This window comes from Poecilia latipinna, unplaced genomic scaffold (assembly GCF_001443285.1).
Source record: "Poecilia latipinna isolate Pla-1442-1.1 unplaced genomic scaffold, P_latipinna-1.0 Scaffold96, whole genome shotgun sequence".
NCBI classification, from domain to species: Eukaryota; Metazoa; Chordata; class Actinopteri; order Cyprinodontiformes; family Poeciliidae; genus Poecilia; species Poecilia latipinna.
The window spans coordinates 68,485-80,527 of NW_015112712.1; the positions used below are offsets into that span (position 1 = coordinate 68,485).

The following is a 12,043-nucleotide window of genomic DNA, read 5'->3' on the forward strand; positions in this document are numbered from 1 at the left end:
TGTGGTTTTAAAAGTGCAGCCTTCCGGTCAGATTCGTCCAGCCTGCATTAGGTTACACCTATTTTTATTTTTTTATCCTTTCAGTGAAGAGGTACTGAAGGAGGCGGGTATGCTTGGGAAGAGAGCGCAAGCTCGCTCTTATGCATCTGCTCTACCTGCATTATGTCAGTGAAGATGAGGAGGGGTACAAGCAGCATCAACTCACCAGATCTGTCCATCCTGCATCACTCTGAGGCACCTGATTTATCACAACGACATAAAAATGTACAACACTCATGAGAGAAGATCAGTTCTGATCTCATAAACAACAAATTACTACAATAAGGCAATGACGGTGTTCCAAATAAAAAAAAAATAATATTTAGAAATGAAAGGGGAACAGAAAGGGTGAAGTAGTGACATCGTATTGTCGAGAGCTACAGGGAGTGGTGCAGGCCGGGCTCGGACACAAACTGTGATAATAAGGTAATCAACTCAAACTTCCTCCTTCATTTCAACAGAGCAAAATGAAGGAGGGACAAGGTAGAAAGAGATCTGACCCACGCCGACCAGAGGGAGAACTCCACTCTACTCGTGCGTGGGGAAGAGGAAGGGGGGAACACAATGGGTTCATATTTAGTGAGGTAATGTTAGTCCGTGGCCACAATTGTTCAAACCCCAAGTTTACTTATCCAGCACACATCACCGCTCAGCGTGACCGAAGACATTCCGCTGCAGCACATTAAGACGAACTGAAGTTTTTAAGTTCTAATGCTGCAAACAAGCAACCGGTTTCCGCAGTTCAGACCCACAGCAGCTAACTTACCGGTGGCTAACAGCAGAGCTAGCTACTTGAGCAGTTCCAGTTATACGGTAATTCTATTCAGCTGTGGCTGTGCTTTATGCGGGACACCACGGTTCTACGCGTGTCAGTGCCAAATAAAATACATCTCCCTTCTGTTTCAGTGGCAAACGTTACAGTTTCTGTGTGTTTTATTTTTTATTTTGTTACCTTGCGTCTTCTGGTCTCAGCAGTACCACTCCAAACAAAGCATTGGTATATGACTCGGAGGTTTTGTTTCCAATTGTCCACCTTATAACCGTTCACATGGGAGCACCCGGCCGGACTCATGACAGACAAAACATTCAGGATGGAGTTTGAGGTGACAATAAGGAGTCTCCTGGGTTATTCACTCAGCTAGGCTACCTAGCACTACTGTCTGTGTCCAGAAACGGTTTCCGTTTGGAAACGGGACAATCGGTGTAGTATCCAAAATGCTCCTCAGGCATCTGATAAACTCAGTCGTTATCAGCTAACTCTGAATCAGTTCATGTAGCCATCTAACAGAATCCTGAGTCCTCTGAGACTCCTATTCTCCTCTCTCTTTTGACAGTTGTCTTTTCCTTTAACGTTAGCTCCACTTCCACTCTCACGATTAGTTAGCCTGCTAACTCTCAACTATAGCTTCACAATGCCCGCCCATGTGGATCATGATTTGTCAACACAAAGACGTGACGTAGCTACGTTCAACTTTGTTGCACGTTTGGTGCGCTGGGTTTTTGGCCCGCTGTGTTCCGTCTTTCGGAGTTTGGAATTTTATCAATGATGTTTTCATTTGCGGGACGTGACACACCTCCAATTCAGGATAACCGGGAGTATATGGAGAATCAGGAATTTGGAACGGTGTTATTCTTGAATGGTGTAAAGCGCTTCCATGAGTACAAGAGTTTTCCCCATTTAATTTAAGAGTCGCATCGCAACCCAATCATTATCTCATTAAGTCCAATAAGGAAAGGTCGCGTGGTTCTTTCAGATTGACAGGTTTCCTAACTGTCGTTGTATTTTTTTCTAACACAGTTATTTTGCACATTCTACTAGGTATCTCATCCAGATGTTAAAATAACGGAAAAGTAAATGTATTTTAGAAAAAAATAAATCCATTGCACTGTATTTATAGTTTGCTGATCAGAGTGCCCTTGAAAGTGCCAAGACTAACTTGAAAATAGTTTATTAATTAATTTGTCCAAATCAAGTTTTTTTTCTCTATTTCTTATAATGCTGTTGACCATTTTCTTTATGTTGTACACATACTTTGAGTCAGTCATTTTTTTTTCTTTCTGTCCCCTGATTTACTTTTTTTATTTAAATAGTTGCTGGTTTGTTCTTTATATATAACTTGTACAGTTATGCTATGAGAAAGAGGTAGTGGTGGTAATTAATTTTAAACCTTTCTGTGAAACATGCTATTTAATTATTTAAATTGACTTAGTAGTTTTTCATTGATTTACAAATGTTTTGTAATTGCTCCAACAAATAAATGAATCATTACCAGGGCCCTGGCAAACTGGATGACACACTGAAGAAGTAATTCAATCATTTTATTTGGTTGTAGGAGGGGAGCATTGATTCCCTGCTGGACTTTAATTCTTGAGAGACTCCTGGTATCTTTTAGCCCAAATAATTAAGTTCATACAGCTCCAAAAGAACATTCACCCGCTTCACAGAACCAAATATGGAGAAGCAGGATTTAGTTTCTATGCTCCACTTATCTGGAACATAGTTCCAGAAAACTGCAGAACAGTTAAAACAATGAGTTCCTTTAAGGCTAAACAACACCTGTTTAGAATTGCCTTTGATTCATAATAACTGGAATGTTGATCAATATTTTTAATATTTGCTTAATGATTTTGATTGTTGCATTTGACAAAAATGAAATGTTTACTGCTGCTTCATAATTGGTTGCTGTATTGCATTTTTATGGTGTAAGGCACATTGAACTGCTTTGTTGAAGAAATAAACCTGACTTGAATTAACTAAACTTTATTTCTGTCCCAGGTTTATTTCTCAGATCTAACCTCGCATAATTATGCTCACCATTTAAAAACTGCCTGTTTCATTACAAAAATCCTGGTTAATGAGGTTCACTAACCAGTTCTTTCTACAGAAAAAATCAGAGGCACAGATTCAAGGAAAACCTGAAGAGAATTATTGTACCCACTTGGAGGAAGATATTTGGATTTACTAGTTAAAGCCTACCACCTAGTGGAGGTTAGTATGGTCGCCATAACGAGGCATAAACGACTAATTTAGTCACTATTGCCTCAGTTTTAAATGACAAGTAAATCTTAAATAGCAGCACTCTCTATTTTCAGGAATAACTTGCATAAAACGAGCGCTTTAACTTTAAGATTAAAAGTATATTGTGGTAAAAATATCACTAACAACTGAGTAGCATGTGATTAAGTGTAAATTCTAAATTTACAGTACAATAAAAGACCATTAGCTACAAGAAATATACTCAGAATAGAATACCGTTTGGAAGTCAGTTTTAATTTATGACTATCTCCTGGGAAATGTCAGATGGTTTGTAGATAAAGTAAACTGGGAATACTGACGTTATTGGCCTTTATTTAATTAACAACACATTTTTACTACCATATCTGTCAAAGAGGGGCAGACTCTGGGAAAAGAAACAAAAACCAAACAAATGAAAACATAACAGAAAAAAAGAAAGAAAGAATTGCGGTGCATTTTGTCGTGTTGTTTCTGGGTTTTTTTCACTTGGGGGCAGTGTGAAGCTAGTTTAAATGTCGGACTCTCGTGAAAAAGCCTCCTTTAGTTCTTAAATAATGCATCCATTTTATTTTACCGATAGTTCTTTGTAGTTCCTAAGTTGCTGTCAGTCTGCAACCAGAAGCTGAAAAACTACTTTGAGTTTGTCTGGAGACATATATTTCATGCGGTTTCAGTCATTGGACATTCATGCCCACATTTACTCATTGTCGGTAATAAATATTGCAAATCAGCATTAAACATGTTATTTGGCAACCTTTACGACCTTTAAATATAACCTGATTAAATAAGTTTTAATCAATCTCCACATCTTTCCACAATGACATTTGTACATTGATTAGATTAAAGCTGACATTTTTTATTTCATGTTTTTGAGCAAAATCTTCCTAATTGCATGCAATAAAGTTTCGCTCCGGGAAACATGCTGGACGATCTTCACCGTGTGTGTCTGTGTGTGTGTAGTTTTTATTTTATTTTATTTATTTTATTTTGTTTTACCATGTAAGAAGAAACCAAAGCTGGAGTTTGGGGTTAGACTGCGAACGGGGAATGATTAACAAAACCTGATGAATCTTCTATGTAATGTTTTTCATTGTGATTTTCCAGGAAAGAGAACAGATTAAATCCTCTTGTCAATATATTTTGTTTGTCAAAGCAAATAATGTCTTTGAAGCAACAAAAACAGCTCATCTGCTATTTAGTATCAGAATGGGTGAAACATAAGAGACAAAGTGTCAGAACCATAGTGTATAGTGCATTCATATACAAGCTGTAACTTTTCACATATTGTCAAATTACAATCACAAACTTCAATATCCATTTATTCATCCATCCATTATCTGTGTCATGTAAATCACCTTGTTGCTGAACTGTGCAACACGATAAAACTTTGCAACACAATAAAATCCTCACAGGATTGCAGACATCGGGTGAGAGGTTGAGTACAACCTGGACAGTTCACCAGTTCATCATAGGGTAACATGGGGACACACAGGACAAGCAACCATGCACACACACATGACAAAGTGGTGAGTATTTTTGATTTGGAAAGACAAAGATGACTAACTACAGAAGAGCCTACAGTTGCCTTAAGTGAATGTAATAACTTATGTCGTAGGCTTTTTAAGAGTTATACATATATACAATAGATCACAAAGGAAACTTCTTTTCAGATCACATTATGATGACAAAAAGCTGCTCCTGAAAGATTTTTGAAATTATTTCTTCACATTGTGCCTTAACAGAACTGAAGCAATCACAAACAATGAATGGATGAACCAGAGGAAAAAGCTGAACCATGATATGAATCAGTGGAGAACTTTGATAAGTAATCAAGCCTAAGTTTGAAATCTGTTGTAATAAGGTTGAATTATTTTTTAGTGGCACTGAACAGGAAACTTGACCATCTTAATCTATAAATACTGGATATTCACTCAAAGTAAAATTAAGTTCATATCTGCAATCAAGTGTTTACAAAGTGCTTGATTGTGTCTAATTTGTCACATAGGATGCATTTCATTGAAATAGTCCCGAAAACTACATCTAAACACTGATTTTAATAGCGTATAACGTCAGTGATTGGCCGCATCTTTCATATCAAGAAGCACTCTAAGATTAGCCAGCATATCGTCGGACAGGACATCTGCATATTGCTGGCCGTCAGCCAGAGATGCTGGGATATGACCCATCTGTTGGAAACTGTCAGCTGCTCTTTCACGTCATTACAAGGGGTGGGCAGGGCAAGCCCAGTCACTTGGGGAGTGCTATGGATGGGTTCAAGCGGAAGTCTCCCAATGTCACCCAGGCCAAAAAGTTATCCAAAACTCCCCCGATAGTCATAAGGCCTTCTCTGAGCTGCACGTGAGACATTTTCCAGAAAGATGCTTCACTTTGTCTCAAATGTGGGAAATTCTGTCAGGGGCCAAAACATGAACCACAAACAACCATAGACAGTATAATTTTTAAAAGGGATTTTAAATATGCATTTCACCATAACTTTGTCATAAATCATGCCAATATGCATTCATATGCATTCAATATGCATTGATTCAAGTGAATTTCTGTCACTTTGTTTTTTAAATATATGTCTCAAATTTTACAGAATAACCAAGAAAAAGTAGTGTGTAATTGAAAAGAATACAAAGTTTTGGCAAGGAAAAAACTGAAAAGTGTGGAGGGTATATTTACTCAGCTCCTTCTAATCCAATACTTATAAAACCAAAACCTGGCACACTAAGATTTTAACAAAAAAATATAAATTCCTCCTCCACATATTGTTTCTTGAGATGAGCCTAGTTTGGTGGAAGTAAAAATGAGACCTGGAGGGAGTGAATGGATATGAACAGAATGTGTTGATTGATGATGAATAAATAAATAAATAAAAATCTCTTCCTAATGCCATTAGAGATCTCATGTGTACCTATTTCGGGATTTAATCAGAGCTCAGAGCTTACAGTCTTTACAGAATCACTGCTTCCTGAAATAATCTGCTTCAGCTGCACCTTGTGGTATGAATGTCATATTGAAAACATCATAGTAAACAGGAAGCATACCTCTTTTTTTAAGTTTGAGATCAGAGATAATTAGGATAAATACAAAATGATGATTTAAAACAGATGAGAAACCAAGTAAAAAAAACTTAAGCATGACCTAAATAAATCACATCAATTGTCTGTAGAATAGGCATATTTTGCAACATAGTGCCACCTGATAGACTAGATTTGCCCTTTTAACATGTGCTAATGTTTACATAGACTCCCTTGTTAGACTCTGTATGTGAGTCATGTGCCAGACATGTAAACATAGTGGCTTTAGGTCAATGTTCTTAAAGTTGCCAGGGAGCAAAATATGGGGCTGTGGAGTTCCCCTTCTCCTTCAAAGTGCAATATTAAGACAGTTGTTGGCCTATTTACTTGAGGTGATAAATGGGCTTTTTGAGGTGATATATGGGCTTTTTGTTCAAAAGGAGAATAACTTGTGGAAAAATCCAAATGGCAGTTTAAAATTAATCATAGGTTTATTTACTTTTTAATTCTGATAAATGCCTTACAAACTAACTAGAGCAGCGGTGTCAAACTCTAGTCCTCAAGGGCCGCTGTCCTGCAGTTTTTAGATGTGCCACAGCTACAAAAAACGCTGGAATGAAATGGCTTAATTACCTCCTTGTGTAGATAAATTCTCCAGAGCCTTGCTAATGACCTAATTATTCTATTCAGGTGTGGTGCAGCAGAGGCAAATCTAAACGTTTGCAGGGCAGTGGCCCTCCAGGACTGGAGTTTGACACCTGTGAACTAGAGCATTTTTTTATCATTTTTTGATTATACTACCACTTCTATCTGATGTTCTGTTTTCATTTAGCGATGTTTGAAATTTGAAAGTTTGTATGTTTCCACAGAGCAAAGAGAAGATATTTTTGCTTCTATTTAAATCTGACTTTTTGTAAAGTTGTGAATTGCTTAGCACAAAACATTATATTTGAGACTTTTTTGCAAACAGCTGGAAAAAAATGTTACTTTTTATGTCACCTCTAAGAAAAGTATGTGGAACACACAAAAAGTGAGAACACTAGTTGTAATTTGCCCTCCCCCTGATCATTACGTTTGGAAATAAAATCAAAACAAAGGACACCATTCTACTTAAGTATGTTTAAGAAATCATTTACAGGCACATATTTTTACAGTCTAATAGTTTTTGATGTGTAACATAAATTGAGCTATTTAAATCTGTCTTGCAATCCACTTTGTGACATTGGAACTGTTGCAATTATATTAATATACTAATATATACATTGATGGTGAATTAATTTGTTTTTTTTTTTTTTTTTTTTTTTTCTGGGTCAGATTATTCATGAGATTATTGGTGAACTGTAAGTAGTTATTTCATCTAGTGGTGTGTCGTTCATGACCGAACCAACGCATATGGCTGGCTGCACTTTTTTTTTTTTTCCACCTAATGTTGTATGATGTTCTTTCTTACGCATTGCTTGATATTGGTTTAAGGCTTTCATTAATGATATTAATAGTCCGTCAGGTGCAATGATATAATGAGATCAGAAAATGAGGTTTAAAAAATGTTGGCGTTTGTGTGGAACGAAAACAGAGTTTCATTTGGAGGGTTGGTGAAATCAAATGTGACAGTTTGTATATACACTCATTTAATATGAAAATATGTCGAAAATTATGTTATAAAAATATAAAACATTTTTAAGCATTCTCAAAAAAACAATAAAAGGAAAATCCGTTTGAGAACCGAAAGAATCAATTCATTTGTAAACTGAGCCAAACGACTTGGATCCTAGAAAAGAGCCGGATTTCCCGTCTCCGATGTCAGCAGGCTGTAATGTGACGAGAAAAAGCTGCGCAGCGAACGATGGCGGTGTCTCAACCGAGGGTAGAGAAAGACAGCGAGGACTGCTCTCTTTTGCCCTTAGTTCACGATGTTATCAAATGGTAAGAGCAATGCTACATTGGGAATGTGCTTGCTATGTATGTATATAATCACTTGTGTACTCCTTCATTCTTCACTCCGTCTGAAAGAAATGGTTTTCGTGACGTTACAGAGGATACTGATGACCTATTAGCTAAAGCTAGCATAACTACCTCTCAGCTGGAAATGTAACGTAGCAAGTATCATTGAGCCACAGACGCGATTTTGGACCTGTGTAAGATCATAAAGCTCGTTTAGATTTGCATATGTCTGGCTAATTTTGGAGCACTTGTTTATTTGTCATCATCGCTTAGATATACAAAGTACAGTGGGAGAGTGACAGTGGGAAGCGCGACTTGTAAGGTTCAATATAATATCATTAGTACTGCGCTGGAAAACAAACTTTTGGAATGCTCCGGAGATATTAAGATTTACGATGTACAATCAAATGTTTAACTGCGTTAATGGTTTCCTGCTTTGTTTCTACTTTTTATTGCCTTGTCGCCGAAAATGTACTATATAAATAAAATTACCCTTACTGCAAGCACAGCTCAGTTGAATCATCTCAAGTTATATATATATAATTTGTGACTACAGCTGCTCTTTTGGCTCGTAAGCACATCTGTTGCACAGTAATTCAGTTTTCTGTCAACTTTGTCAACATTTTAAAGACTCAAAAATACCTGGTGCGTGACGTATTAAGTAGAAAACATCACGTAATATATTACGTGATGGATCATGCTATTTAGAGCACGATCCATTTAACAATCTGTTTACTGCCATCAAAATAAGTCTAATGATATATATTCTGTTTCTTAATTAAAGATCACAGTGTTACTAATGGTTCCAGACTTATTGTAGATTATGAATTTACAAAACCAAAAGGATGAAACTGACAAGGCTGTAATTTTATTCAGATCAAGATTCAATGCCCAAAAGACTCAGCCAGGGTGGAGAAAGACAGTGAGGTCTAATTGGTTGACCAATCGGATGTCTTTTTCCATCAAGCTTATAAAATGAATTCAAACAGTTTAGACACATTTATATGTTAAACAGTTGCAGTAGCTTTTAATTGCACTTGTATTTGTTGGAGTGTAACTTTGTTTGCCCTTAAATCCATTTTTATTTTGCCAGCAGTTAAAAAAATAAATGAGAAAATACAATTTCCTTCAGTGTATAAAAGATTCAGACAACTCTCATATTTTGTGGTAATGCCTTTAAGTGTTTCAGGAATTTAGCAAGTCTTAGGCATCCATGCTATTTCAACATCATTTTCATTTTTAAGCCCGACGTAGTCCGGTTTTATCCTTGAGATTTGTGGACAGATGTTTAAATGTTACTCTTTTAGGAAGCTCTCGGGTTGAAAATGTAACAGATTGATGTTTAGGTTTTGTTTCATTTGACTTTTGTCTTTGTCTTTTCAAGCATGGACAAGGACAAGGATGGCCAGGATGTTCATCAAGAGCTGATGAAGCTGAAAACAAAGATCCAGAAAGCTAGGGAGCAAATCTCCAACATGCCCGGGATAGACAGCAGCCCACAGGAGCAGCAGCATCAGCTGGCCACTCTGAGAGAGCAGGTGCGCACCAAGAACCAACTGCTTCAGAAATACAAAAGCCTATGCATGTTTGATGTCCCCAAAGCATCATAACACTAGTTGGGTTGGACTGGACTTCACAAACTGGAGGGGAAAAATAAATTGAAACTCATGCTGGTCAAGGACATGGCCACACACGGGATTTTTTTTTTTTCCTGCAATGCACGGCAATTTTGAGGATCATTAGTTATTTTATTATTTTTGGATGTGTTTGATTCTGTAGATCTTGTTTGGATTTTCCTATCTTGTTTTTTTTTTTTTTTTTTGTATTAAAACAATTTTGAAAACCTTATCTAGACATTGTTATTAAATACTACCACTTATGAGTTACTGTGTTTATTTTGAACAAATCCACCGATGACACAAAATTAAAGTGCCTAAATCTTAAGGAAGGCAGTGAACCTGTTCTTATAGAAATAGAAATTTTGTCTTTAACATATTGTAATCTTAATATTGAAGAGTATTCTTTTACAAAAAAAAAAAAAAATTGGAAAGAAGGGGGTGAAATAGTATACAATATAGTGTGCTGTGCATGAAATTAATCACAAGAGAAACAAGAGGCTAAAAAAGTATCAAGAGTTTTATTTTCTCCTTATCCAAAAAAATGTTGACAAGGACATGATAAATACATGTGTATTCATTTTGTTCATTCTGCAAAACAAACATTCAAAGTGCCATTCTACGTGAGAACGGTGGCAAAATGTAAACATTTCTTCCCTTCAATGCTGCTCTTGGAGAGACAACGCAGTCACATTTTACAGCATTTCCAGAGCATCTACTAAACCACGTCTTGACCTCTATTTGGATCAAGCAGTCTACAGTTTTTATTTTTTCTGTTTGGTCTCGTGTTTTCTGCAGCCCGGCTGATTTTTTTTTTAAAATTTATTTATTTGGCTGCAAAAGTTTTGAGCAGTCTGTGTGGTAAAGGCGTCAGCAAATGACGCAGCCTTTCTCTTTGGCCTGGCTGCCACCTATTGCTTTCTCTTTGATGTACATTAAGTCACTGTGCACGCTTGGTCTGCGCGCAAACGGCGCCACTATTCCGTATGCGTTCCCGTCCTTGCATCTCTTATTCCTGAATGACTTTCTGTGCAAAACGTCGCAGTACTGCAGGGAAACCTTGCAGTGTCGGTCGGGGCTCATCTCGTTGGGCAACTTGGCCATGGTAAAGAGCGTCTGAAACATCTGGTCGACGTTGGTGTTCTTTTTTGCAGAGATCTCAAAGTAGGCACAGTGCTCGTCCCCCCCGACCAGCTTCTCGATCTCTTCGTCCTGCACTTCTCTGTAAAAGTCCCGGTCGCACTTGTTGCCGCAGATAACGAGCGGGACGTCCACTTTCTCCTTAGTTTTGTTGCGGAGACAGGACTTGGTTTCGTGTATTTGGCGTTTCAGACGCTGCACCTCTTGGAACGAGTCTCTGTTGTCCAGACTGAACACCAGGATAAAAACATCACCTGTAAAAACAAACAAAAAACACAAAGGAACACGTTTAACTATCAAGAAGAGTTCACAAAATTAGATCTGAACCCACCGAACAGCGCAATTTGGATTTTTGATTTAAATCTAAACTCACCAGTGAGAATCGAAAGTCTCCTCATTGCAGGGAACGGGTGGTTTCCAGATGTGTCCAGGATGTCCAGCTGGTAAACGTCCCCTCTGATGCTGTAGAACTTTCTATGAAAGTCTTCAATAGTCGGTGTGTACTGGTCATCAAACCTCTCGTTGAGAAACCTGGAGATAATGGCCGTCTTCCCAACTTTAGTGGAGCCAAGAATCACCATCCTGTGGCAATTCTTGGCAGGAATGTCGAAGTCATTCTCTGATGGAGACATTTTCTTAATCATAGCTGCAGCAAGTTGCACCCCGTCTTCAGCGGTGCCTCGTCGGTGTGGGGTTCGTTTTAAATCCAAGCAGTGATGGGAAAGGTCTGAATGCGCTCTGTCTGAAGCTGAGACGGGCTGCTGGCTGAGAATTTATTGGAGAAGATCGCCGCGCCTCCATTGCGTCATGCGTCACCCTAGCACCACAGAGGAGCAAGAGAGGCGAGCGGCAATCACAGTGTTTAGTAAGGCTGCAGTTCTGCGTCAGTTCTGCCTATATCAAAAAAGAAACTGATCAGATGCACGCTTCTGTTTTCATATGCATGTCACCAAGTTCGAAAATCATCGAAAATTTGGTTTATTTCAGCATTTGTTAAAAATATTTAACTTGAATGGCTTGGATTGACTGTATTGACTGCATTTCTGTGTAGAAATTGAATGTTGCCTTGAGACGACATTTTCTGTCAATTGTTCCTATATAAATAAACTTTGTTAAAAATGTATAATAATGAAAAATCGTTATTATAAAACTCACATCGGGAATCACATGTTTTAAGCATTTGTTTCTGTCCGATTTGATATTTGTTGCGTAAAGCTATGACACGAAGATTCAGTGTTTTAGAAAATTGGAATACTATATATATATAT

At 37.6% G+C, this 12,043-nt stretch overlaps 2 protein-coding genes across 2 annotated transcripts; one reads left to right on the forward strand and one right to left on the reverse strand.

The window, feature by feature from the left end:
- Positions 1–7,842: 7,842 nt before the first annotated feature.
- On the forward strand, positions 7,843–9,964 carry med9 (mediator complex subunit 9). Its single transcript, XM_015025631.1, has 2 exons — positions 7,843–8,001; positions 9,404–9,964. The coding sequence occupies exons 1-2, from the start codon at positions 7,922–7,924 to the stop codon at positions 9,627–9,629; spliced, it is 306 nt and encodes a 101-aa protein (XP_014881117.1). The 5' UTR covers positions 7,843–7,921; the 3' UTR covers positions 9,630–9,964.
- Positions 9,965–10,058: 94 nt separating this feature from the next.
- On the reverse strand, positions 10,059–11,912 carry LOC106942351 (dexamethasone-induced Ras-related protein 1-like). The gene is given in 3 exon segments (XM_015025620.1): positions 10,059–11,029; positions 11,149–11,468; positions 11,470–11,912. Coding segments are annotated over 3 exon segments (951 nt in total). The 5' UTR covers positions 11,577–11,912; the 3' UTR covers positions 10,059–10,505.
- Positions 11,913–12,043: the final 131 nt, after the last annotated feature.

Excerpts from the sequence above, each read along its gene's own strand:
- med9 (XM_015025631.1), top strand. The coding sequence starts at position 7,922 with ATGGCGGTGTCTCAACCGAGGGTAGAGAAAGACAGCGAGGACTGCTCT. Across the intron at positions 8,002-9,403 it reads GTTCACGATGTTATCAAATG|CATGGACAAGGACAAGGATG; the intron begins GTAAGAGCAATG and ends TGTCTTTTCAAG.